At 55.9% G+C, this 26,397-nt stretch overlaps 8 protein-coding genes across 8 annotated transcripts; 5 read left to right on the forward strand and 3 right to left on the reverse strand.

The window, feature by feature from the left end:
* Positions 1–2,850: 2,850 nt before the first annotated feature.
* Positions 2,851–3,538, forward strand: J3D65DRAFT_225783 (uncharacterized protein). The gene has a single exon (XM_066794626.1). It carries the CDS (start codon positions 2,933–2,935, stop codon positions 3,383–3,385), a length of 453 nt encoding a protein of 150 aa, XP_066658987.1. The 5' UTR covers positions 2,851–2,932; the 3' UTR covers positions 3,386–3,538.
* Positions 3,539–4,911: 1,373 nt separating this feature from the next.
* On the forward strand, positions 4,912–5,879 carry J3D65DRAFT_225759 (uncharacterized protein). The gene has a single exon (XM_066794625.1). The coding sequence runs from the start codon at positions 5,048–5,050 to the stop codon at positions 5,816–5,818; it is 771 nt and encodes a 256-aa protein (XP_066658988.1). The 5' UTR covers positions 4,912–5,047; the 3' UTR covers positions 5,819–5,879.
* A 1,453-nt stretch (positions 5,880–7,332) lies between these two features.
* On the forward strand, positions 7,333–9,038 carry J3D65DRAFT_614666 (uncharacterized protein). Its single transcript, XM_066799238.1, has one exon. It carries the CDS (start codon positions 7,454–7,456, stop codon positions 8,930–8,932), a length of 1,479 nt encoding a protein of 492 aa, XP_066658989.1. The 5' UTR covers positions 7,333–7,453; the 3' UTR covers positions 8,933–9,038.
* Positions 9,039–9,379: 341 nt separating this feature from the next.
* On the reverse strand, positions 9,380–11,682 carry J3D65DRAFT_225756 (uncharacterized protein). Its single transcript, XM_066794624.1, has one exon. The coding sequence runs from the start codon at positions 11,372–11,374 to the stop codon at positions 9,827–9,829; it is 1,548 nt and encodes a 515-aa protein (XP_066658990.1). The 5' UTR covers positions 11,375–11,682; the 3' UTR covers positions 9,380–9,826.
* Positions 11,683–11,991: 309 nt separating this feature from the next.
* Positions 11,992–13,810, reverse strand: J3D65DRAFT_548281 (ubiquitin-conjugating enzyme E2-binding protein; the record flags this gene model as incomplete). The annotated part of the gene is made up of 4 exons (XM_066796900.1): positions 11,992–12,312; positions 12,385–12,678; positions 13,103–13,333; positions 13,406–13,810. The coding sequence occupies 4 exons, from the start codon at positions 13,808–13,810 to the stop codon at positions 11,992–11,994; spliced, it is 1,251 nt and encodes a 416-aa protein (XP_066658991.1).
* Positions 13,811–15,585: 1,775 nt separating this feature from the next.
* On the reverse strand, positions 15,586–16,657 carry J3D65DRAFT_226118 (uncharacterized protein). The gene is made up of 2 exons (XM_066794627.1): positions 15,869–16,657; positions 15,586–15,775 (listed from the first exon to the last, which is right to left on the reverse strand). Exon 1 carries the CDS (start codon positions 16,541–16,543, stop codon positions 15,944–15,946), a length of 600 nt encoding a protein of 199 aa, XP_066658992.1. The 5' UTR covers positions 16,544–16,657; the 3' UTR covers positions 15,586–15,775; positions 15,869–15,943.
* Positions 16,658–17,848: 1,191 nt separating this feature from the next.
* Positions 17,849–18,485, forward strand: J3D65DRAFT_226423 (uncharacterized protein). The gene has a single exon (XM_066794634.1). The coding sequence runs from the start codon at positions 17,980–17,982 to the stop codon at positions 18,340–18,342; it is 363 nt and encodes a 120-aa protein (XP_066658993.1). The 5' UTR covers positions 17,849–17,979; the 3' UTR covers positions 18,343–18,485.
* Positions 18,486–18,616: 131 nt separating this feature from the next.
* Positions 18,617–24,697, forward strand: J3D65DRAFT_547972 (uncharacterized protein; the record flags this gene model as incomplete). The annotated part of the gene is made up of 3 exons (XM_066796880.1): positions 18,617–19,132; positions 19,184–24,270; positions 24,415–24,697. 3 exons carry the CDS (start codon positions 18,617–18,619, stop codon positions 24,695–24,697), a joined length of 5,886 nt encoding a protein of 1,961 aa, XP_066658994.1.
* Positions 24,698–26,397: the final 1,700 nt, after the last annotated feature.

Here is a 26,397-nt window from a genome sequence, read left to right on the forward strand (position 1 = left end):
ACGTTAAGACAGGGAGCGACGAAAAAAGCCTAACATGGTGCGAAAGCGGAAAACGTGGTAACTTACAAGTTCTCAAACTTTGTTTCCGTTGTCCCTCTCCCTGCTCACCTAAAAACTGCGTCGCTGCTTGTGCTCTGCGCACACGAGCTTGTCCCTGCTCTTTAGAATGATTTCACAAGGTTGGCCAAGACGCTCTGGCCCCACAAGTCTTACTTGCAGTAACTGCGGGTAAGGACAATACTATTTGCCTTGCAGTCTTTTGGGCCCCGGATAAGCGCCTGAACGGTGTGTCAAACCTGCATCAGTCATACAATTGGACCTCCCGCGTCCATGCTCCTAGATGGGGACAAGAAGAAAATACAAGGCGGGGATACGGCGCGCAATTCCGCTCTAGCAGTCAGCAGAATTTCTTCTTCATATCATCTTCCCGGTCATCGTTGCCGAGCAGCGGCTTCAAAATCCGCATTCGCTTTCGCATTCCGTCGCGTCTACCGCTTATCATTGCTTGCACTTCTTCAATGCTCGCCCAAGCAGCCGGTTTATTTCGTTGCTTTACGGAGAATTATCTCCTCATTCGGATTTCCATTACCACATATTTGTACCCGCGCCGCTTCAGCAATCCATCAACTTGCAACGGGCGCACGATTTTGACTCTGCGCCGTCGAGTAGCTTTATACTACGGCGACAAAGGCGCGATTGAGGGGTTGGTCATGACCCAACCTTGTCGCATCGAAGAGTTGCTGACGTTTACAGCGCAGCATGGCGGCAACGTAATGGCTGACTCGTTTCCAGTGTATTTTGGCCACAATTAAGAGCAAATACCCCGCAAGGTTTGCTGTAGAGAAGCCGACTATACAGTGTTCGCGAAAAACCTTACGCCGTTTTAGATGCGCGGATGTACTTAAGCCGCCCGTTCCGCCCTCCACCGCCGCGCTTCACGAGCATTATGACTGGTGTTCAACTAAGGAATGGCGGACGCCATCTGAGAGCCCAAAAGTCATAAAGCCCCGGAGAATTCAACCTTTAGAACGTGGTCGCAGGGATGTACCTTTCGCCTTGTATGCGGCAGCCCCTAGCCGCGTAGTTAGTCGTACTGTCCACTGTCCAGTTGTTTTGGTATCTCACAACCCATTCCCCCCTCTTTCCCAACTCACGGGGTTTTTGGACGGATGAATCTCTTCCGGCTGGCCAAGGAGCGCATGAATTGAAGCACTGATGACGGACCTTTCGTATCCTGCTTCCACCACCTCAACCTTCCTCGTTCCCCGCCACCTCGCCGCACACATCCGCCGCCGCTCTTTTTGACATCAGTTTGGCAAGAAACTTGCGGAATGCTGCCCAGACCTCGGCTCCCAGCGCCTTTCAGACCCGATCCGTGACTATTCTCGATGATCCCGGCGTTAGCGCCCGTGGGCGATGCGGGAGCATGCATCGATGGCGCAATCATATTCGCCTACCGTACCAAGTCGCCTAAATGGGAGGATGCGCGGGAGAAGAGTTGCAGCAGCTGTCACGGGCGTTTGATGGAGACGGCGCCGCGTAGCTTGTTTGCGCGTGTCCCGATGCACACCCGTATGCTACGCTAGCGGCTTCTGGCGCTGCTTTTTCAATGTCGTGCAGTCCCTTTTACCTTTGTTTGTGGATTTCGGATCTGCGCATTACCTGCCGCCTTGATTCCGTCATGTCTTGTCTATTCCCAGACTATAACTCGTAACGACGAGACGGTGAGTCGATTCAACTTGAAATGCGAGCCCGTGCTTTAGGGCTTGCTTCGCAAAAGTCCTCGCAATTCTTCCCTTATCAGTGGCTGGATCGGAGTACTGCGGAGGAAGGTTTCCTGTTTTCGTTTTCGAACCGGCCAAATCGAGAGCCAAACGACGCGGCCTTGAGGCAATTAGCTTGCTGCCGAAGTGTCCGCTAGAACGGTAAGTATGGTAGGGCGGCGGTGGCATTCGCGCCATGAGCGCCAGGTGTAGTGGCGGTTGGGACATGTAGTTGCTGGTTGGTTGGACGGGGTTGAACCGGGGATTGATATCAGATGACGGGCAGTGACGCTGGGTTGGTCGATCATGTACGATCATATACGATCATATATTAGACATGTTTCTCTTGGAAACAATTGGCGAGACGTCGGGTCTGTTCCCTTAGTCAGCAGAAGACAATGCTCCAACCACCCTCGACCCTCAAGTGAGCGGGCGGCTGTCCCCGCATTCTGAAAGTAAGCTCAGTCGCCGACGGGGTTGGGTGGTTTGAGAAAGAGGTGACCAAAGTGGTTCAAGAACTTCGGCTGCGATGCAGGATGAATCCGGCAGGCGACGCAGCTATGAATCATTGGGTTTGGAAATGATATCGACCGTCAAGCGCTTGTGGTGTGGTGGGATTTGGGATTATTGGTCATTACCGCATTCGTTACTGTGCGAAGCAAGGCTGCAATGTAGGCCCAAGGCATAGGAACATTCCTTGTGAAGTAGCCGAAAGGCTCATGTCTCGGAGGCATAATGGTAGCAGTCCAGCGCATCAGAGAACGGCTTTTGTTCTGGAGAATCGTCAGAAGACACCGGGCGTTTCTGATGATGTTTCTAGACTTCATTGGATTTGCTGAGATGATGAAGGCCAAAAGCGACGGAGAGGAAACAGTTTGTCTTCAGCGTGAGCCTCGTTCAATGCTTGCACCGGCCCTCCGACAAGTTAGCGTCCAACATCCTGGATGCGTTGAGAGAATTAAGACAAGAACTCTACAGCTAGGCGCTTTTTACACTGGCAGTTGAGGTCGTCAAGAGTCTCATCGCCTTTTTCTGACAATTAGTTCAAAATTTTTCGAGTGCAATTCCAGTTGGAGGAGTAGCACATCCCAAGACCGTCCGCAAATCGACTGTGGAAGGAGCACCTTCTCCGGACCCCAGCATGGCAGTTGGTTGTTACCTCCCAGCTAATGACCACCCTTGTCGCTCTCGCCACTCCTCCATCACACTGTGACAGTGCAAGCTCGCTCGAAGGCTCCGAACGCGACATCTCTCGAGCTCCTTCCGCGGCGATGGCGAGAATCCTGGACACCACCAGCCGGTCGTCAGTCTTGCTGCCGCCTCGTCTCGAGACTTTTACACCACTTCAACTCACACGCCGATGGAGAACGGTGGAACTTTTGCGTTGCCTTTCCCGGCCACCGACAGCGACATCGACCGCCGGCAGCAACCGAGTCTCATCTCGCTGCTCGTACAAAAAACCGACCACACTTGAAACCCGCACGCCCATCATAGGCGATGGATCGTTCAAAACTCCTTCTGGCAGCGACAGCAACACCGGCAACAGATTCACCAAGGCTGGTAGTCGGCCTGGATTGCCGTTGCTCATCCACACTCCAACCACACTTGGCACTCACACTTAAATTCCTCCCCTAACGAAACCAACGGAGACAACGAACTCCCGAATCCTCCCAATCTGGCTTCATTCAGCGCCACTGCCTCGTTTCGACGCTTCTGCCACATTCCATACACACTTGAGCATCGAGAAAAGAGGATCTCTCCAAGTTGCTTGACCGAAGATAGCCATAGAGACGGTAACGGTAGATTCCTGCTGTTCGTAGGTGGTCGCACTTGAACGACACTTCAAGCCCACTCAATCGATGCTAGCGAAGGATCTCTCGGAATCCTTCCATAGACCACAGACAGCAACAGCAAACGACTTTGGCAGTCAACAATCAAGCAGCAATTCATGGGAAAGCTTGCCGGGGGACCAGCCAGCCGCCTTGAGTGGAGCAGTCGATGGTGCGAGACTGACTTCTCGCGACGACAAGGCGAACCGACCACAACTCGCACCGTCTCGGCAGCGCTTTTGGTGTTTGACGGTCGAGGAGCCCACTGAGCTGGCCAGAAATGGAAGAATCCGGTAAGAGTGTGCGGAGTGAACGAGCAAAGGACAAGACACGCCGTCGAGAGACACAGAAAGAGTTTCTTCTGTCCGTCTCGACAATACCGAGCCAGACAAAGCGTCAAGCATGAGCAGGGTGGCCAATTTCACAATTGACGCAGTGTGCCATGCAACCACGCAGTCTTGGAACGCGATGGGTATCTCGAACTCTGGTTTGGACCGTTGACAAGTGTCAGACACGACAACCAGGAGACAGCGCACTGTTGGACCGCATCCGCAACAGAGCGAGCCTGGCCAACAGCGAGCTCGAGCACGAGCACGAGCACTCAGCGTTTCTGGAGGGGAACAACAGAGGCCGACGATGCAGTCGATCAGCTCAGTTCAAGACCAAGCGCACCTCAAGGCTCGACAAGCAGTCTCATAGCCTACAGCCTTCGTGCCCGCCCCAACACGACCGTCTCCTCTGACAGCAAGGCCTCAAAGTGCAGGTGATGGCGGAGAGCGGGTGCTTGGGAAGGAGGGTGATGGTGACGGTTGTACGTCAAGGACAGTTCCCCCATGCTGACGGCACGCGAAGGATTCCTTCACCAAGCACGAACCGGCCAGCGCCTCTCGAGCACACGGTGACGCCCGTCGCAGCGTTGCAAACGGCAGATTCAATTCGTTCGGGTTGGAGGCAGGTCATTGACCGACCGGGCACCATCGTACGAAGACACAGGAATGCGTGTCGCCCGACGGGTCGTGCAGTCGGGGCAGCGGTACGGCAAGAAGATGGAAAGGGTGCGCAACAAACAGGCAGGCAGGTACAGAGCGGAGTTTGGTTTGTGCTCTGGTGCGGCCAGGCAAAGGTGAATCAACGACGGTTCCGCTGTCGTTCAAGACACTGGCATGTTTGGAGCAGGTGGTAGGTAGAGCCGGAGCATGGTGTTTGCTCGAGGCCGGGTGGGAACGGTAGGTACCAGGTGGGAGTACCTAGTGCAACGCCGGGTCTTGTCACGAACCGTTGGCACGTTGTCGAGTCGAAGAGGAAGCATGGTCAAAATGATGAATTGTTGCTGCCTGCTTCTAATTTTGCGAGGGGAATGGAATCAGAGCACTCATTCTTGGAGCGCAGCAAAGCAGTGACGACGCATTGGGTTGCGTATACAGCCGCGTACAGTACAGGGCTGCCTACCTTTGCATGTTGTCTCTCTCCTATTCTTCCGTGTGTGGCAGGCTGACGGGAGTAGCATTCGAGACTTCTAGAAGGCAGACGGCCACGTGTGGGATTCGTCAAGGGCGAAGCGGAAGGGTGAAGAGCCGGGGCCGTTGCACGACTGGCAGTCTTGGCGGTAGAAGCATTCCGGATCCGACGCGGTCAGCGTCTGAAGTGCTCTCACACGGCCGAGGTATGTCGAAGAAGAAGAAGAAGAAGAAGAAGAAACGTCGTAAGCTAGCGGACCTGAGGGCTGTGACGGGGCTTGGCGCGGGGTCGCTGTGGTGCGGCGGTGCTGGCGCGGTGGCTCCGGTGAGGTCAGAGGCCAGGATCAGGGCGCTCTTCGCTGGGGGTTTGGCCTTTCGGTCGGGTTCGCGTCATTCACGCAGAAGAAGGGTTTGGCTGGGGAGAGGCATGTTTTTGAGCCTGGGCCAAGGTAGGAGCAGGCTTGATGCCGTCGAGTGGTACGCCCGTAAGACTGGACGACCAAAGCCGAGTACCTCGCTGCAAGGCTGGAACGTGTGTCGGTGCAAAGTCTGCAAAGTCGGACGGTTGAGCGCTGGCACAATTATATGGAAGCAGGAGGTTCCGGAGGAGGTCGTAGCATATTCGCCTTTGAGGCGGGCAAGATGGAGGCAGTGCATGCGAAAGCGACGGCGGTGCGAGGTGGAGCGAGGTGCAATCCGAGCGGGCCGCGCGCGGGCCAAGGCTGAGTGGGTGTCCAAGAGGGGGCAGAGATGCGAAGCGAGTCGCTGAGATGCCGTCGAGGCTTGAAACGGCGACATGGCGCGAGGCGCGAGGCCCTGCGGTGTGCACCGGCGGCACCAGGGCTGACCTGACCCGCGTCCGCGTCCGCGCTGCTGCCTAAACCATCCTCATCAACACCGGCCTCCGCTCTGCTTCACCACTTTTCCTTCCTCCTCCTTCACCTTCACCACAACCTCGCTCGCACCACCGACTCCTCCACCCGGTTCCACTCGACACTCCCGTCCCAGCCGTCCAAGCGTCAATCGCCCAAGTGCTTGCTCTGACGCCTTACTCATATACTCGCCATTCGCCCCCAGCGCCCTCTTCTCCCTCTCGCCTCAGTCCACCACCTTCAAACCTTGCCGTCCCTCCCATCACCAGCCTCAGCCTTGCGCTGCATGTAGTTGACGACACCGCCGCGTCAACGACCTGTCGTCTGCCGCCCTACTCTTGATCCAACACGCTCCAAGCCCCTCGACCCTGCCTCTTCCTTCACCGGGCCCTGCCCTCTGATTCGACAATCACTGCGTCTTGGACACCAATCGCTGGTGAGTCATACCGTCTCGACACCGCCCTCCCACTCGGTCCAACGAGTTGACCCTCTGCAAAGCGGCTTATCCCCCTACCGTCAACATGGCTGCCAATCAAGTCAACCCCCGCCGCCGTCCTCAAAAGGACCATTCCGTCCAGATGCCGCCGCCGCCGCTCATGACGAGCCATCTTCGCAAAGCCGGAACCTTCCACTCTCCAACCAACGTCTCCTCTGATCTCGTCAACCCCCTCAACCATCACTCCATGCCCAAGCGCTCCGAGACCAACCCGCACTCTCTCGAGCAGCTCCTCGACGCTGGCCAGAGCAGGGTTGCTGGCCTCCTCGCCGAGTTTGACAACGTCTTGTCCGGCAAGACGGCTCCTGATGCCAGCATCCTAAAGGACGAACAGGTCCTGCCCGTTCCCTCTTTCATGTTGGGCAACCACTCCGTGGCCGACCCGGATGCTATGCAAATCGACTCCAAGCCCGCTGCTGTGGACCACCACCACGTCTCTGACAGCGGCCTTGGCTCATCTGTCAGTGGCTCCGTCCACGGTATGTTGACCTCCTCCTGCTCCTCCTTGCCCGGGATGCTGACCTTTGAAGGTGCTCGCCGTGCCCGGTCTACTCAGTCTGCTGCGGCCTCACGATCGGCCGTCACTCAGTCATACTCGAGTCTCTCTGGCTCTGCCACCAAGACCCGCGGCCTCAGCAAACAAGCCTACGGTGTCATCCAGACCCGCATTATCCGTCCAATTCTCCGCGAGCCGTCCTTGAGGGAATTCCACCCCTTGATCAAGGACGTTCCCTCGCGAATTGGCTCGAAGGACATCACCAACCTCCGCGACCTCGAGAAGACGCTCATCTTCCTCGCTCCCGTAAGTGTTGATTCTTCAGATATTTCAAGTTCTTTGGCTCACGTGTGTCGCCAATTAAAGCAATACGCCGCCTCGCCAGCCAAGTACAAGCGATTCTGCGAAACGAGCGTTGCCTTTATTGCCGACACTGTCTCTCACATCTGTGAAGCCGACCAACGTCTGCCGACCGACCGCCCTTATACGACTAACTATTTCCTCGACCTGGTTGAACAGATCCGTAGGTACGCCGCCATCATGGCTGCTTCCAGGGTGAAAAAGGCTTCCGGCGAAGCCGCGGGAGAGGTGGATTACTCGTCGTACGTATCTCGCAAAGTCTTGGCGTATGAGTCACAGCGCGCTAATCACGTTTATAGAGACGAAAAGGTCGTCCTCCAGGGCGGCCTCAGTAAGAACGGCCAACCCGCTCAGCTCGTCCGCGAGAAGGATGGCAAGATGATCCCCCTTGTTTCCGACGCCGAGCAGGCGGCCTCTCTGGCCCACCTCAAGCGTCCACTTGACGCCGGTGTGGAAGAAGAGGACGACGACGTCTACCGCTCAATGGCCAGGCGCCGCAAGTCTGACCGTCCTGGTGATGTCAAGCACATTTGCTCCGAGTGCCGCAAGACCTTTGAGCGCCCGTGCGATCTGACGAAGCACGAGAAGACGCACTCCCGCCCCTGGAAGTGCCCGGAACTCAAGTGCAAGTACCACAACGCAGGCTGGCCCACGGAGAAGGAGCGTGACCGCCACGTCAATGACAAGCACACTGCTACCCCTGCGCAGTACAAGTGCCTCTTCCACCCATGCGCCTACTCGTCCAAGCGCGAGTCGAACTGCAAGCAGCACATGGAGAAGGCCCACGGTTGGACCTATGTCCGTTCCAAGGCCAACGGCAAGGGACCCAAGAAGTCGACTGGCTCCGTCAGCTCCATGGGGCCTCAGACTCCCCTCACTCCGTTCGTGGACACGCCCCCAACCGGCCACATCCAGCAACTCTCCACCCCCATGCTCTCTACTCCTGCCACTCCCTTTGACAATTCGCCCTCTGTGTCGTCCTTCCCGGAAGTTGATTTTGACAGCAATGCCTCCTCTTCCGGATTCGACACTGCGAGCATGTTCTACGGCAACAATGGACAGGAAATGTACCGCCGAGAATCAAACACAACGGCAGTAACCAACATTACCTTCTCAACCGGCTGTTCTCCGATGCCCCAGAACACCTTTGAAGATGCCATCACCACTCCCAACACCGACTTCAATCATTCTGCTGCGGATATGATGTACGACCCAACCTTCAACTTCAACACCAACATGCAGCAACCCACCCCGGCCCTCAGCAACGACGATCTCTTCGCTGACCACTTTCCTCCGTTGGACATGTCCAAGCCGTTCAACTTCGCCGACATGAGCACAAGCGAGTTGTCGCCCCACGCGCAGCCCAACATGACCCTTTTTGCGCCGACCAACAACATGCACCTGGATGAAGGCTTTGGTGGCGACGACTACCTTCCTTCGGGCGACTTCCAGCTTTTCGGCGACTCGAGCATGACGTCGGCTCCCATGGCGGCTCCCACGTCGGCTCCGGTCAACCCTGCCCCGGTTGTTAACAACAACGGCGAGGGTGCTTCGAATTGGTTCCAGGACTTGTCCAACTTTGGCGGCCAGTTTGACAACATGATGTACAACCCCAACCCGGCTTGGAATGAGCTGGACTTTGACTTTGGATCTCAGTAAATGGGATGTGCAGAGTGGCTGTGGAGAAGATGAGGGGTTGCTGTTGGAGGCGTTGCTGCTCTTGAAGGCGAGCCCTGTGTTGACGAGCAATTTTGCCCCCTTTTTTCCTTCCACGCCGGCACCTTTGTGTGACCGGTCGTGCTGAGGCTTTACTATTTTTTTGACACTTTTTCCTTCTTTGGTCATATCCCCCAAACGCCACTCCCTGTCGTTTGTCATCTGGGTCAGTCACCCCGTCACTTGGGGTGTGTTTGTTGAGAGCGCCGGCAGAATCCTTCCTACTTTACTCGGTTTTCCACCTATCTGACTGAAAGAGAGTACAACACCACTCACAAATATCTGATGACTTGTCAACATTCTCTATCATTTTTACCATCTATTTGGTTTGAACAAAGCGTCATCCTCTCGTGCTCGCGCACTCTCAACTGAAAACCCAAAAACATTGAAAACTCTTCCAAACTGAGAAAAGACGGGGAAATGTGCGATGATGGATTTCCTTGCTGTCTCCGTCTTTCTTGTCCACGTCTCACTCTTCTCTGTCTTCTCTCTTGGGTCGCGACTTTCTCTTCTTCAGTACTGGAGAGGAAGGAGGACAAAATGATGGATGAGAGAGATTGATCTGGTTGGTTGGAGCACGAGGGATTGAGAGTCTTGCTTGCTTCTATAGAACCAAAAGAACGAAATGGCGTTTTCAGAATGTTCGTTCCTGCGTCTCCATATGTGACCCAATACTCGCTCTGTCCGAACCACCAAATTCCCAAGTGAACAAAACGTCGCCCAAAACGACTCCCAACGCCATGGCCCTCCCTCTCGTCCCACATGATACCACAACTGCTCAACCCACATGCACCCATCCATCTCAACCCACCCTTCCCTCCCGTCCATCATCCTCATTCAGCCCGCCCTCCTCCTCACCCCACCAATCAACTTCCCCCACACATTCCTCACACCCCGGCGAAGCCCAGCACGCCGACCGCCGCCGCCGCCACCGCCACTGACCGAACCGCAGCGTGCCACCAAAGAGGTCCGCGCATCAGAAACAGGCCGGGGAGGAGCGGGGTTTGTTGCGGGAGGCGTCGCAGCAGTAGGCGACGGGCGAGGCGGCGGCGGCGTCGTCGGCGGCGTCGGCGGCGGCGTGCGCGGATCTAGGAAGCGTTCGGGTTGCGGTTGCGGCGGACAATGCGAGGGAGCAGAAGAAGGAGAGGAGGTGGAGAAGGGGGACGGAGGCCGCGGCGTCGGCGTGCGCGGGTCCAGGAAGCGTTCGTGTTGCGGCCATTGCCAGAGGTCCAAGGGGGCGATTGGGGACTCGACTCGGCCACCCTCTTTGCCATCTCCGTCTTCTTCTTCTTCTTCTTCTTCTTCTTCTTCTTCTTCTTCTTCTTCTTCTTCTTCTTCTTCTTCTTCGTAGTCGTCCGCGTCGTTTGGTCTTACAGGCGAAGACGTAGTCGTGGGATCTGTAGATTCGCTCCATCTACTCGGATCAGGAGGTCGGGGCGTGGTCGAGATGGAGTCGGCCGAAGGCCGCGGGGACTCTTTCTGTTCCGACATGCCGTCTTCCCGTGTAACTGATGTCGTCGATCTGGCAGCCGTCGATGAAACGCTACCGTCGTCGTCGTCGTCGTCGCTGTCGCTGGCGCCTTCGTTGACTTCTCGCAGGGTGCTGCTGCCGATGCTGCTCATGCTTTCTTCCAAGTAGTCCTGGTATGCCTTGGGATATGCACTGCCCAAGTCATAGTCATACTCCTCCTCCTCGGTTCTTTGCTCGTCATAATGGGCTTCCCCATTCATTCCCCAGAGGCCGGTGTTCTCTTCGACCGCGGAGTGAGACCGGGACCGGCTAGGAGTGTAGACAAGAACGGGGACTAGATTCGTAGCCATCGACAAGGTCCTCGCCGTGTAAACGCCGCTGGTAGGGGGCTTGGAAGGGAAAATATGCCAACTACTAGATTCGTCGGCTGACACTGATGGCAGGGTGGTGTTGGGTGGGAAAAGATCGGGAGCTCCAATTGGGTCTGGGGCCGCATTCTCAGGATGCGGGAACGTGAATTCGAGAGACTTTCTCTTCAGTTTGGGTGATTGGTCTTGATGGGATAGAGATGGCATGGGTCGCCAGCACCAGAGACATTGACATTCTCCGACATGAGGGCGGACAATGTGGTTGGGGAGGTCGAAGGGAATGACAGCAATTGGATCTGGTTCCTCCGGGGAGGCTGCCGTCGAGCATGGTTGCGCCAACGCTTCAGGGCTTTGCTGGTCGTGTGCGTGACTAGGCGATGCCATGAGATCCTCGAGTAAAATGTCGTCCATGGTGCCGAATGGTCTCCACTGATCCTGTAGTTCTCTTCTCTCCTGACATAGGTGCAAGTCTTGCACACGCGTGCAGAATCGGTGAAGCTGTGCAAAGGATCGGAGAAAGAGAAAAGAAACCTTTGAAAAATACATGGAGAAATGCAGTCTTTAATGGCCGACGGTTGCCGCTAGAGAAGTGACTGCTCTCACGGCCATGGAAAACGGTCTTCGCCGGCCAAGTTGGCCGACCAGGAGAAAGAAGTCACAAGGCGCCATTGGGCAGAGAAGCGCCAAAATCAGTTCTCAAAAGGGCAAGCCGTTGCAATTTTGGTGCGGCTGTCCGAAGATAGCATCAGGTCGAGTGCCGTGGAAGGTTGATACTAGGTCATGAACGGGATGGCTCATCGAGACCACTTCCGTTTTTCGTCCCCTGCTAAAGAAAGTCGCAATAATCGTCCCCGAAGCTTTCGAATGGACTAGTACTCACCACACCCTGTGACGTCAAACATCGTCGACGGGGCTTGCGAGTAGAGCGTATCATTTCGTTCATCCCTTGTTCCGGACGGTAGATGGGATTCGGTGGCAAGAACGGTGCGGAGCCAGCCCATGAGCCTGAGCAAAGGGATGGCCTCGAGACAACAGAGGTTGGGTTGATTTCCTTCCTTCCTTTCGCGCTTCTCACAAAACACACCAGCCAAAGATAGCATGTGCGGCAGCGGACGCTGCCCATTCAACATTTTCTCGCTTCGTCTCCAAACGCTTTTTTCCCTTTAAGCCTCCTCTTCTGCGAACCTTTCAAGCAGCCCGACATTCCAGTCGCCCATCTTCTTTGCACTGGCCGGGATCCAGGCACCGCTGCTCCTCAATCTTTCTTTCAGCGCAAGGAAAACATGCACCGGCAGTCTCGCCTCTTCAACGCTCAAAGAGAGCCTGTCGAGTGCTTGGCCCTGTTCGTGGTCCGGCTTGAGATGGGCCGCAGGCTTCCACATGACCTTCATTGCACGCGCCGGGTCGGTCGTGCCATGGTCGTTGGAACCGCCGGCATGTGGAACCGAAGAGGAGAAGGAGAGGTCAGGTGTGAAGACCCAGATCTGTGGTGGTGTTCTTAATTAGCTTGCCACTTCTCGTACTAAGATTTAAGAGGTGGGAGGGTAGCGACGCACTTCGATGGGCTCCAAGCTCTCCCCATCCTCATCGGCCTTGCTTGCCTGTAGTTCATCGTCCGGGACCACCGTGAACTTCCTGACTCCTTGATTCTCGATCAAAGATAGAAGCTGCGCGGAAACCCACTTCAGCGGGCTGTATGACTTGGGCGAAGGGGCGTCTTTGCATGTGACGGACAAGCTCCACTTCCAAAGGCGGAATCCATTACTGCGGTGGTCGAAGAGGCCGACATGAGAGTTGCACGAAGAGCAGAGCAGATGTGAGCGCTGATCTGAGGAACTGTGTGTAGCAAGCTGGGAAAAGTCAGAACAGGAACTTGGCAAGAAGTTGTGGTATTGCTTGACGATGTGACTGATCGATTTTGCTACTATACATTGATGATGTATCTTGTTTTAATCGCCCCCGCCCTGTAAGTTGCCAGGCAGAAGGCTGAAAGCCAAGACAGAGACTGGCGCAGCAAGCAAGAACCGCATCATTTGCACGAGCAATGAGGGTACACAAACCCGCTGCCACCTGTCTTGTTCTTGTTGGACATTTGTATCGAAGACCGCGCCATTGATTCAACCAAGGTTGGGCCTGGCCTCCTTCTTGTTGCCCATACCTCTTCAAAAACGAAGAGCACAGAGAGAGAAGCGAGAACGCGCATGGGGGATGTTGTGCCTTGTTCGCCTGACACGAGCCGAAGCCGCTGGGGATGCTCGCAAGAGGGATTCTTACCTTGACGCCGGTGCAATCTTCTTCGGCAAGCAGCAAGTGTGCAAGATCCACGAAGCCTACGCCCTTTCTTGCCGTGAGCCTGTTACTGGCAGCATAGCCTTTTCCGCGTCCTGCATGATTGTTGTTACCATGGCTATGCTCGTCCGGTTTGTGGCAATGCCAAAAGTCCATCATTTCTGCCCAATTCTCATTCGGCAAGTCAAGCCATGACTTGACGCCCATACGTGTGTTCTCCGCACCACCGCCATTTGCGCCCTCGGAACTGGGGTCGCTTTCGTCATCGTTCCGCTTGGGGTTCGCAACGGCCAGCTGTGCTCCACACTTTGCGCACTTGACACTCTCAGCTGCTTCCAGCTGGCGAGCATCCCAGGGCACCACATTCTCAGCACCCTGCCTCGATCGCAGCAAGCCGGGGCTCTTTTCCTGCAACTGCAATCGGAGCGTCAATTCCTTGCTCGGCGCCTGAGGCAGCATCAAAGCTGCGGATCCCCCGCCTGCGATCTGCGTGGGAAGGCGAATGGAGGCGGAGTGGCCTTCATGGGTGAGGGTCAGCGTTTCGCCGTCGGCAGAGAGAACAGCCTTGGTTTCGGACGTGTGCGCGGTGCGGAGCGACGCGAAGAGCGTGACGGTTCGGATGTGGAGAAGCAATTCGGCATAGAGGTGCAGTATCGAAGAGGGCTCGGTGGAAGGCGACGGTGGACGAGTCATTATGCTGGATGGAGCTGAATTGGAAGAAAGCTGGACAGTGGAGTGTCGCGCAAAGGTGGTGAGTGCGACACTGACGTCGAGCGGCCATGACTTTTGGGTTCTGACTCAGCATCCACACCAGAAGACGACGGAGTTGTGAGACATGCAGCAGCCTTCAACGGCCGCTCTCCGAAAATGCACCCAAAAATCCAATCAAGGCTTTCTCCTCAGGCGCCATACTGCTGAAAGTTCACGGTCGAAGCGTGGCTTCAGCCCTCACTCTCCATCTTTGAGCCACTTGCTTGAAGTCCAATGCTCACCAACTACCCCGACTGCATCCTCTGGTTTCCAGCTCGCCTCGTGGCCACTCACCATCCACCACCATTTAAAAAGATGCTCCAATGAGGGCCGACGACTTGACACTCACCTCCCCATTGACCGGTACTACGCCCTGCTGAAACGCTGCACAATATCCTACATTGCGTGCTTGACTCCAATCAAGACGCACCGTCTGACGAAAACGCTCAGCCCTCGCCTGATGCTCTGTCATGTACCCTACCTCGACGTCCCGAAGCAGCCAGCCACGCCGAGTCGAGCCCAAGCGACGATGCCACCAGAGCGTTGCCCAGGCATTTCTCGCCAAGTTTGTGCCCTCGGACGACACGAGGACAACGGGTGCAGATATGCCAGCCTCCTCAATCTCTATTATTGGCATTTAGTCCGTCGCCAATCTCTTTATCTCGCTCCCGCTTCTAGACGTGCACCCAGTGTTTAGTCGTATAAGCGCCGACGACAGCAACTACAGCGATAGCCTACCCTTCGAAAGAAGATGGAGGTAACCATGGCAACGCCACGGCCCACTTCCGCCAGCTCACTTTTGTTCGTCTCATGACTCCCCTGAACGAGCCCAACTATCAGCGAGAATGATGTCTCCTTCCGAACCCTAGTCCCTTTCGTCCGTGGTTCATGTGGCGGGCGTGTGGTCATTGTGGCCCCCTCGCCTGCGCACCGTCTCGCCGACTCGCCAGCGCGGAAGTGCGGCATGTGCCGCCGCCGAGTTCATCAACGATGATGAAACAAGGTCTTGTGTGTGCGTGTCTGCAAATGTATATCTGGGCCGAGGATTTGACTGGACAAGGCAAGTTGATTGCAAAGGCAACCAGCTACCATTGCCCGCGAAGACGGTTGCTTTTCTGGCGGACATGACTTGACGCGATCTGCAGCGCTCCTCAACGTGTCATGGCACGCGCGCAGCCACAAGCAGGTCGCGGTGGTGGTAGACCTCAGATGCAATGCGAGCAGCAGCAGCCGCACGCGCGCTGGGGCGCACAGTTGCGCAGGCGAGACACGGTGAGAGGAGCTGGACGGCTGTTCGTGGGTGCAGATGACGCATGCAGAGTTTTGGTGTGCTGGCGCGGCTTACTCTTTCTTCTTCTGCCTTGGGTGTTGCCAGTCGGAGTGGAGGGTGGCTTGCTTCCTCGGTCGACGGGGTCCAGGCGGAGGCTGCAGGCCCTGCTTTGCCTGACTGCATGAACCTGAGCCAGCTACGGCCAACCAAAGGAACAAGCTAGCGTAGCGACGAATCCCGCGCGGCGGGCCGGGTCGCCCGGGGCCCGACCTGGTTGCAGCATCTGCAGACCGGCCTTTGGCGATTGCATGACTGTATTGCTGTATGATGTTGTTCATGCCCCACCGTCGCATCGGGCTCTGGATGAGGTCGACAACAGACGTTGCTATGCCGCGCGTGGACGGGCGTGTGCGCACACACAGACGCGGCAGGCAAGTGGCCGGCGCGGGAGCGGGCTCGGCGAGGATGAGCGTCAGGGGTGAGCTAAGTAAGGAGCAGGGGCTGGGGCGAAGAAAGAGGGTGAAGGAAAGGTAGGTAGGGATGGCCAAGGCCACTCAGCATGACGGCTGCCGACGGCGCGGATTAAACAGAAGACACCAACAACAACCACGACGGTGAGCGGATCATCAGGAGGTGCTCTTCGCAGCATGCCGTCAGCACCGGAGAGACGACCTTGTACGAATGGCAAAGAGGGGGGGCGTTGCAACTTGCAGCGAGGGGACGGGCCGTACAGGTTGATAGGAGGAGCTCGGGCACGCGGGGACGGGGCAGGGACCCGGACAGCGGTTGCGTTGCGCTGGGTGATGTCAGTGGGTTGCCGGCCCTGCCTCCGTCACAGCGGCCGGGGTAGCGGCAGGGAGCCAATCAGGGATGAGGGGGAAGAAGACGGGGGTCGGATTTGCAGGGGTCGTGTCCACAGTGGCGACATGTGAGGGACGACATGATGGCGGCTGGCCGTGGACTCTTCTGCTTCGAGCATTGGAGAGAGTGAGACACGAGGGCGCGAGTTTCAACTGCGTGGGCATGCTTTGTGACGGCAGCACACCTGGAGCATGGCTGCGGCGCAGGTGCGAGCGGTACCGGAGCTGAAGTGAGCAAGGAATCCAGGCGCGGGTTTGGGCGACGACGGGAGACTGGAGCGGCAGAATTGGCTCGTGCTGTGCTTCGAGGAGAGACGTGAGGTTGGACTCTTCTCCATTTACCGTGGTGGACGTCAAGTACAGATACTCCTGTGGCTGCTGTCCCGTAGTACACTGACTGCTGATCATGTACGTAAGACGGGCCAATACACCTGTGTCAATGTGAAACATGGCCGAAGCTGATGGACGGAGAAGATGGCCGTGAAGTTGTTCGACTCCAGTGACGAGGCTCAGGCACGGACGCGTCACAAACCCCAAGTCAAGCATTGGACACGAAGTCTTGACGTTGATACACAGACGGTGGTATCAAGATTCCAATCTGGACAACAGGGTGCTAGGTTTGCGTCGGTCGTCCTGGTAGCCGTTAGCAATGCTCGCATCTGAGCCTCTGTGCCAACTCAGAGAGACGAGGCTGAGCATCCGACTTGACAGGGTGGAGGGTTAGCGCTCGCGGCTGACCGTAACTTTGAGCCGACACCCAAAGTAGATCAAAGTCTAACGGGCCGGGAAGGACGCCTGGCCGTTATCAGCTGCATGACCGTGTTTGTGGCGTCCGTGAGTCGCGAACGCACAATCCCAAGCTCGCTCTCGAGAGCTTTTTCAGGGATTCTGATGACAGCGACAGAAGCAATTTGGCGGGGATGATCTACAACACTCGGAGGTAGTGATGGCTTGGTTGGCTTCTGTCTCGTGCCAATGGAGGATGACGGTGGTTGCTTTTCCAAGGCAAGCGGAAGGATCTTGGATGAGCCAAAATTGATTTTGCCGAGCAAAAATCTCTGGCAGTAGTCGGGGTGGAGGGGGGCATTCTGGGCGGCATGAGAGATGTATAGGCGGAAACAAAAGCCAACCCACGGGTCAGTTGACATGGAATTGCCTTGCACCGAGTTCTCTTTATGGGAACAGGGCCAATCAGCGACCAGGTACCAGATACTCGAGGTCCCAGATGACTGACAAAGCATGCATGCTTCGAAGCAGCCGAGAGAGACGATGACTAGGATCGAGATGGTTGAATGATGGCGATGACCGAGAGGGAAAGCTCATGTGGGCAGGCGGAGAAGCAGAGGATCCGATGTGGAAACAAGGCATCTGGTCGACAGATGGGTGGTGTGATGGGCTCGCCAGCTCAGGGTCGTTTGGCTGACAGCGACAAGCGAAGAGGATGTGGGACCTGCTTCCTTGGCTGCCCGGCGAGGAGTCGACAGAAGGGCAAAAAAAAAAAAAAAAAAAAACCAAAAAAAAAAAAACTCGAGACAGCGAACAAGGGCTCAAGAGAGCCGTCTCACGAGCTGGAGCAAAAGAGCCGTTCGCCCGTTGCATCACAGTACAGGCCGGGACGGACCGCGCAGCGACCCTTGGGCAGGGCATGGCAGCGGGTTTGCTAGAAAGTATGCGTCGGCCTTGGACGTGGGGGGCCAGCATGAAGATGGTGGAGTTGGTGATGGAGCCATCCATGATTGGAGCGACGGCGGAGGCTGAACGGCGAGAGACAGAGAGGTAGGTCATGTAGGCAGTCATGGACGATCTGCCATGGTTGACAATCATGGCGCCAGATCGGCCGCCTGGCACTTGGGACGAGCGCGCATGGCGATCCGGCGAGTAGAGGTACATGTGCGTTGGGCCATGGGGGAGAGCAGGAGGCGGGAGGTCAACCTAACTCAACCGTAGGACGAGCGGACGACTTCCAGCACCAACTGAGTTCCATGCGCGTAGCCACAGCAGACAGATGGATACGACTCGCTTTGCTTTGTACACGATGCACAACTGTCGTCGGTCCAGTCTGGCTTTGTTTTAGTGGCCTGGCTGGTCATGTGGTCGAGAACGCGCTAGCCATGTACATTACCTTTGGCTCTGCTGTTTTGGTGCAAAGCGGCAGCCCCGCGACTCAGAAATTCGCTCCCGCCATATTACAACCTCCAATCTTCGCTGCGCTCCACCATCCCCCAGTCCTCCTCGTCCCTGTGCGACCCAGCCTTCGTCCTGGCCATGCTGCCTGCCGCTTGATCGCCCTCTCTCGCTTCTCGCTCGCTCAACACTCCCGCGACCTTCGGCTCCCGACGACATAAGCCATCCATCCATCCATCCATCCGTCCACGACGACGCAACCTCACCCGCCTGCCACCCTCGTCCCTCGTCCCGGGCTCCCGCCTGGTCCACCCAACACTCCACTCCGCAGCCCATCGCCATTCGGTCATGATGGTCTGTCTCTCCACTGCTGCATAATCACCGACTTTGCCTGCCTTCCCCCCGGCACGGCCTGGGGAGACGGCCAGAGGGGAACGGCCTCCGCTCGCTACCAACCTCGATTTCGCCCATCCGCCCACCCTGCAATCCTCCGTCATGGAAACTCCTCAGAAACCCTCGTTGGCCCCTCCCGCCGTCACGGCTCTCAAGCTCGAGGCCGGTGCGCCCCACCGCTCCATCACCATGCAGCGCACCCTCAGCCAGAGCAACCGCCACGAGATGGAACAGCTTAGAGAGGCTGCAGAGCAGACCCTCAACGTCTTGGTGGATCTGAATTTGGACGGCACCATTCGCTCCGTCAGTCCTTCGTGGAAAGACGTCGTTGGCACAGAGCCAGAGACGGTCGTTGGGAAACCCATTGAAGACCTGCTCATTGGGAACAAGCGCGTCTTTGCCGATGCAGTCGAGAAGATGCAGAACAATGATTCCAGGAGCCGACTCATTCGCTTTTCCATAGCCATGGGTCCGGCTTCCAAGATGCAGAAGAATGAGACATCAGACGACCAAGACGAGTCCGCCGTTGAACAGCCCGAGACGCCCGAGCCCGTTGCCTTGAACCTCGAGGCGCAGGGAATCATGTCGTACAACCCCGTGTCTGGCGAGGACGGCCATGTAAGTAAACTCCGTCGCCGTTTACGCTTGGACATTCGGCTAACTGTCTAGACAATTTGGATGATGAGGCCTTCTGTCATCCGAGAGGTCACCATTGACCTTCCAGAAATTCTGGTCAACTCTCTTGGGGTTGGTGCTGAAGTCTTAGCTCGTTACTTGACAGAACTTGCAGAAGTGGGCGCAGACGATCCCGCTGCTCATCCACCTCCGCCTCAAGTACTGTGTCGAATTTGCGAGCGGAACATCGCCCCGTGGTGGTTCGAAAAGCACACCGAGCTTTGCTTGCAGGAACACAAAGCTGAAATGGAAGTGCAAATGGCCCAAGAAAACCTGGGCGAGCATCGAAACGCAATCGTCAAAGTTCTCGATGCCCTGGAAGCGGGTTCGCAGCGCGCCACTCGTGCAACTTCCGCTGGAGATTTGAGCTTGAGTCCACAACTCATCCAACCCCCGGCCGAGTACAAAGGACTCCCCATCTCTCCCGCCTCAACGCCTTCATCCGGACTTTCCTCTGGCAGAGCCTCGCCAGCATCGCCGCCTTCAAGCTCGCGGGAACGCACCGCGCTTGGCCACCGTCGAGGACGCTCTTTTGCCGTGCGGCGTCCCATTTCACGGATCATCGAGCTCGTGCTCGACTTGTGCGACACAGCCCTGGAAATCAACACCCCAGCAATCAAGGATACCCGCACCCAGTTTCCAACAGAGCTCAGGACCCAGTCACCTCAGTCCGAGAATCGCATATCGCAGGTTCTCCAATGGCAATCTCCAAGCATAGGATCAAACGATGGCGAGCAAGGACTGCTAGCCCTCTGCGACGATACTGCCAAGTTTTGCAAAGCCAAAGTCGAAGCTATTTTCCGTTATCGCCACATACTCGAGTACTCTGAGCGCATCCGTATCGAGTTTGAAGATCTTGTACAAGAGTGCATAGAGGAGGCACTTGAGAAAGCCGGGCGCTATGCTCGCGGCGAGCTGTCTGATTCATCTTCAGATACTGCAAGCCAGATAGAGCCCGAGGAGGGTCCGACTGATGCTGATCCGCCGGAGCTCCAACAAGAAGAAGGTCTTTTTCCCTGTTCTCTGCCGGATCATCCGTCGAGCATGAGCCAAGCATTACGAAGTACGTCCGAGCTGTCGTTGTCGTCCCGCTTCGATAGACGGCCCTCATCAGCTGCTGCTTCGACAAGGTCCAGCAGTCCACGTGGAAGCCAGACGCCAAGGTCACATGCCGGTACCATGAGCGTCAAGTCTCAGAGCAAACGCACCTCGATGCATTTCGAAAGCGATGCAGGGGCTGAGAGCGACACGAGCGTGAGGTCTTCAGTCTTTTCGGGGCACAGGCGGGCAGATTCACCAAGCTCAGAGGCTGGACTCAGCAGAGTAGCAAGTTCTCGCGAGCGCAAGCGCAAAAGTTTAATTCTTCCGAGCGTCATGTCCAGCCGCCAACATTCACCGGCCAGGGGTGGCCTGCAGCAGCCTTCGTCACCACTGAGAATGACTAGGAGTCGCATGTCGATAGGCACAGAGGCGATGCAGTCTCCCATCACCTCTCCGGTGCTCTCAACAAGCGAGATCTCCTCTCCAGCCCTTCTTGCTCAACACCATCCACACCATCATCGACGCCAATCATCTACTGCCGGGTCCGACGTAGCAAGGCCTCCTGTATCGCCTCGATTGATACCTAGCAGTAATCCCCAGCCTAGAGCCCAGCCTCCGTCAATCAAGGACTTTGAAATCATCAAGCCCATCAGCAAAGGCGCGTTCGGCAGTGTCTACTTGTCGAAGAAGAAGTCCACTGGCGACTACTTTGCAATCAAGGTGCTGAAAAAGGCAGACATGGTTGCCAAGAACCAAGTCACCAACGTCAAGGCTGAGCGAGCGATCATGATGTGGCAGGGCCAGAGTGATTTCGTTGCCAAACTTTACTGGACTTTTTCCAGCAAGGATTATCTTTACCTCGTCATGGAGTACCTCAATGGCGGCGATTGCGCGTCCCTCATCAAGGTCCTTGGCGCCCTGCCCGAAGACTGGGCAAAGAAATATCTTGCAGAAGTTGTGCTTGGAGTCGAGCATCTGCACAGTCGTGGCATTGTGCATCGAGATCTCAAGCCCGACAACTTGCTCATCGACCAAAAGGGCCATCTCAAGCTGACTGATTTTGGATTGTCCCGTATGGGGTTGATTGGAAGACAAAAGAGAGCGCTGAACAGTAAACCTGAAGAGCAGGCGCCAGATCTCCTCAAGACCGGCCCCTTCCACAGAGCACTCTCCGTAACCTCTTCACGATCTGCATCATTCGACATGCAAGGCTCGCAGCCTTCGCCCTCCAATACGCCTGCGTTGACACCTGCCATGGCGGGAGAACTTCACCAACCCTCGTACTTTAGCCTTTCTCGGGAGCCCCATCGTGAGCCGTCTCGGCGGACCTCGGGAAATCGCAGCGACAGCGCCGAAAGCGAAGCTTTCCAGAACATGTTCCGTAGGTTTTCAATTGCTGATGAACTACTACTTCCCGGGAACCCAAAACGCTCACCTATAGAAGAGGAGGACATTAGCGAAGGAGACGGCGTTTCTCCAGACCCCTACGCGCTCCATCCTACAATAAGCCACTCTAGCGTCGCGATGCACACAGGAACCCCGCCCTCGACGTCTACCATGCTTCCCCCTCCCATGGCCTTGTTCGATCCGGAAGACAGCAACCGCAGATTCGTCGGCACCCCTGATTATCTCGCGCCGGAAACGATCAACGGAAGCGGGCAAGATGAGGTGAGTGACTGGTGGTCGCTTGGCTGCATCCTATTCGAATGTCTCTACGGGTACCCTCCTTTCCACGCCGAAACGCCGGACCAGGTCTTTCAAAACATCCTCGAGCGCAGGATCGACTGGCCACCTGAAGATGAGTACGAAGTATCTGAAGAAGCAAAGGATTTGATGAATCGCCTCATGTGCACTGATCCCAGCAAGCGACTTGGTGCCAACATGGACGACAAGTACGCAAGCGGCGGAGAAGAAATCCGAAATCACCCTTGGTTTGCTGACGTTAACTGGGATTCGCTTCGAGACGACGAGGCTTCGTTCGTGCCTGCCTCGGAAAACCCCGAAGACACAGAGTATTTCGACGCGAGGGGCGCGACTATGCAAAACTTTGCTGCCGAGTTTGAAGATCAGACTTCATCACCCGCCGGAACTCCTGGAGCCGATTATCCTGAGCGACCCCACGATGCTTTATCTCGCGTGAGGTCACAAGTCCAGGTAACCTCGGCAAAGCGAAGCTTGATGCCTCTCCACATTCCTCCTCACGTCCGTGAAGGCAGGAGTAGGAGACTGAGCGAGCCCATGGGAACCGACGACTTTGGAGCCTTTGCATTCAAGAACCTGCCGGTATTAGAGAAGGCAAACAAGGATGTGATACAGAAACTTCGCGCTGAAGCTATGCAAGCGCAGACGAAGCCGCCCTCGACCGTCACTTCTCCTTCGGTGAGCTCACCAACACCGTCGCTGGATTCTAGTCCAATGGCCCAGGTGTCAGGTCTGAAGAGGACCCAATCATCCGCCGGCAAGGGTGGAAGGCCAGGATCACCTGCTGTAAGCCAAGTCAGTTCCTCACCAAGCAGGGCATCTCAACCTTCATCACCACTCCTCGTCTCGTTCAGTACTGGTCAGCACCACGAAAGACGAAAGACGTCCAGCGGCGCATCGTCCCTTTCGCTGCAACCAACAAGCACCAGTGGATCATTGCAACCTGGAAGCTTCTTCGACGCAAAAATGTCCCAAAGCCTCAAGCTTACGGGGCCATCTCCGATCAAGCCCACCAAAACATCAGGGAGCTCGGTAGGCTCAATATCGCAGGAAGTCAAATCGGCCGGCGCATTGCCGCGTCAACACGGCGGATCAGTGCCGTCACCTCGGGCACGTTCGCACACGATCGGATCTCAAGAGGACAACGTGGAAGTCGCACCGTTTCAACACACACAACACAAGCGCAGGAGTCAAGTCTTTGATATATCACCATCGTCGTCCGACACGGAGGAATCTAGACAAAAGGCGCTTCTACGCGTGCACAGACGACGACAAAGCACGCGGAGGCTTTCGCACATTGCAGCAGACGGACCGTTTTTCAGGCCTTTGGACATTCTTGTCGTCGAGGACCACCCGGTATCACGATTGGTCATGGAGAAGCTACTCGAAAAATTGCGTTGCCGGACAATAACAGTTCAAACTGGCCCCGAGGCAATGCGCTACGCCATGAGCGAAGTCAAATTCGACATCATCATGATGGAGTATCGCCTTCCTCAAATCAACGGCGCAGATGTTGCTCGAATGATTCGAGAGACGCGCAACCCAAACAGCCACACCCCCATTGTTGCCGTCACTGGATACCTCAAAGAATTGCAGGCCCCACACCACTTTGATGCCCTGATTGAGAAACCGCCTACCATTGCGAAGCTCACCGAGGTCATTGGGCGCCTCTGTCAATGGAAACCTCCGCCACCAAACTGGACTCCGGCAATGCTGCCCGCATTCCCAACCTCAAGTCTCCGGCAGGAGTCGTCACGCCTGGATGACAGCCCAACATCCAACTCGTCTGGCTTTGCCCCAGTCCCCTCCGGAAGCTATCGTGGCTCTAGCCGAGAAGACTCCATCAGCTCCAGCATATTCGGCGACAATGAAAACCGCGATGACGTGCCTGTTGTGATTTCACGCCAGCCTACCGATGAATGGCGAGATCGTGACATTGCGCGCGCGTTTGGTGGCCTTGGAATTTCAGACGAGCAAGCTGCCGAACCCAAGAACCTCATTAAGCCTCTTCCAGACATTGCTCCTCTTCGGTTGGAAGCTTCAGCACCAGCGACTTTGGAGCATCCGTCACCAGTACCAAGGAAACAACGATCCTCGGAGCAAATCAATGCAAAGCGGCGCTCGCTCGAAAAACAGAAGCACGAATCCGCCGAGTCCGGTGACGACGAGGACGAAGAACTTGGTAGCAACCAAGTGACTCGAGCCAAGAGCCCAAGTGCGAAGTGCGGGCGAGCTCGTGGTTCCTCCAAACTCGGCGTGGAGATGATGCGCACAAATAGCCATGGCAGTGTAGTTTCGGTAGAAGACATTGCGGCTGCAGGGGCGGTTGCAGACACCATGTCCAGTCCACCGCCTGCCATCACGGAAGAACAGATGCCTCTCACCACGCCTAAGCTCCTAACTTCGCAGCCGTCAGGACAGACCCCGAATCGCAAGACTTCCGACCCCAATCCGATACGAACGCCGGCCGGATCCCCCACCAGCGCCCCTCGTTTGGAAGTTGACTGGTCCGCCGAAGGCAAGCGCCTAGATGGCTCCCATCTCAAACCTCGGAAGTCGCCCACAAACATTTCAATCACGCCGCCCGAAATGCTTCCACGCATGCCCGGGGACGCTGTGAAAGAAATTGAAATGGATCAGGAGCAGGACATTGACGCCGAAGCCACCCCCAAGGCCAGTCACTCAACGGAGCTAGGCGTCGACCCGGATCCCACCCCCAAGGCGTCCGGGACGAGCAGTCCATCGAGAAGCTGTAGGGAATCATAATTGGACTGCGGGGGCATTGGGCTGTACATTTTTTGGCAGGGGCATCCAGATTGATAGTGGAGTAAAAGAGAAGGGAGTCGGTTGTATCACCACCTCCCTCTAACATCGGCTTTAGCACCTCGATCGAGTCCTCAACTTGAACTCACCCTGGTCCTTGTTTTTTCTCGCTCCTGAAACCACCAAGAAGACCGAAAATCCAAAAAAAAAAAGAGAAAAAAAAGCAGAAAAAAAGAAACCCCTTTTTACAATCTTTCACTTTTGTTATTGAAACTGATGTTTCATGGGGCTGTTGCGGCTGACGGTTGGTCGGTCGGTTGGATCTTCGGTTTGGATGAATGCTTGCTTCGATGCGTAGCAGAAAAAGATTGGAACACCAACCTCTCCCCCGCCGCCTGCGGCTGTCACCTTTATCCTCTCAAAACTGCAAACACCCAGACTGTCACATGCGGTCGTTCCTCTCGTTGTTCCCGTCAGATTGTGGACAAAAATTTGGCACTTTTCCTTTGTCACGCTGTTCTCTCTCCTCTGTTCAAAGCCCAGGCGCCTGCACGAGTGTACTGCTTGCTTGGTGGGGAGAAGCCGAGCTCGGGCCTTGAAGAGCTTGAGGTGACGGGCCTCTCTTCTCACCTTTGTTTTTCTCTTCGTCAACTAGCTCCTCCTCACTTTTCTGCGCCGATCAGTTGATCCTGCGCCCCTCCTCTTCTTTTTCCTTCCATGTTTGGTCCAACTCTTGTTGAGCGGTAAAGCGTGGTGTTGGTAGGTTCCCTTGTTTGTATCTTTCAGTGTGTCTTCTGTTCGAGACCTTTTCTTCCTCTTCTCTTCCTCTCTTGTCGTCGTCGTCGACGTGTCTCCATTTTCCTTGTACCGAGTACCTAAGTAAGTAGGCAAATAAGCGAGTGGGCCGGCTGTTTGTAGCTAGCTAGTTGCTCCTGAGCTGAAACTGTAGCTGAAGCTGAGCTAAGGTGAGGTGAGATGAGATGAGTGGGCTGCGTCAGTGAGCCAATGACTGAGTAGCGGAGTGAGTGGATGAGTGAGTGAGTCAGTGAGTGGAATGGTTGTGTAGTGCTGCTGCCACTTCAAGCTCGAAGCGTGTCCAAGATTGAGTGCTGAAGCCAAGGGACATGGATCACACGCCTGTATATTTGTATTTGCCAAAGTAGAAGTGCGGGATCTGTATGAGCGCTAGCAGCGGGTTACAATTGCTTTCTTACTGGACCATGAGACGTCGTCCGAGAATTGGAAAATGCAGGTTGAGCTTTTTGGAAAACTACATAGCACACGCAAAGACCCTTTGGATGACCTGACCAAGCGCAGGCAACCGTGTAAAAATCAAAATGCACGATTGAACTTTTTGACGTAACAGGAGCAAAGCAGGAATCCAAGCGCGTGCAGTCAGTCTTGCTGCCCTGTTCGTGGGAAAAGTCGAAAATTTCTGAGGACGCTGAAGCCATGTTTGAGTGGAAACCACCATCGCTTCCGCCTGCCCTCCCAACGCAGGCCATCCAAGAAAGTCTCACATCCCCCCTGCATACTGTAAGTGGCCTTTGCTCAAAACATGTAGTCGAGGGGTCCATGTCGTTGCTTGTCCAGGTTTGCGCTCCCTGGGGCGTGGCTGTGCAGCGTTGGTGCAACGCTTCATGGCGCAGATCAACCATCTCATGCGGCTGTGCTTGCCTCCACTAGAGCACACCCCTGGATGA

The sequence above is a fragment of the Phyllosticta citribraziliensis genome, assembly GCF_038025025.1.
Source record: "Phyllosticta citribraziliensis strain CPC 17464 chromosome Unknown J3D65scaffold_2, whole genome shotgun sequence".
NCBI lineage: Eukaryota > Fungi > Ascomycota > Dothideomycetes > Botryosphaeriales > Phyllostictaceae > Phyllosticta > Phyllosticta citribraziliensis.

Excerpts from the sequence above, each read along its gene's own strand:
- J3D65DRAFT_226423 (XM_066794634.1), top strand. The coding sequence starts at position 17,980 with ATGCGCGTAGCCACAGCAGACAGATGGATACGACTCGCTTTGCTTTGT.
- J3D65DRAFT_226118 (XM_066794627.1), bottom strand. The coding sequence starts at position 16,543 with ATGCTTGACTTGGGGTTTGTGACGCGTCCGTGCCTGAGCCTCGTCACT.
- J3D65DRAFT_225783 (XM_066794626.1), top strand. The coding sequence starts at position 2,933 with ATGACCACCCTTGTCGCTCTCGCCACTCCTCCATCACACTGTGACAGT.
- J3D65DRAFT_225759 (XM_066794625.1), top strand. The coding sequence starts at position 5,048 with ATGTTGTCTCTCTCCTATTCTTCCGTGTGTGGCAGGCTGACGGGAGTA.
- J3D65DRAFT_614666 (XM_066799238.1), top strand. The coding sequence starts at position 7,454 with ATGGCTGCTTCCAGGGTGAAAAAGGCTTCCGGCGAAGCCGCGGGAGAG.
- J3D65DRAFT_225756 (XM_066794624.1), bottom strand. The coding sequence starts at position 11,374 with ATGTATTTTTCAAAGGTTTCTTTTCTCTTTCTCCGATCCTTTGCACAG.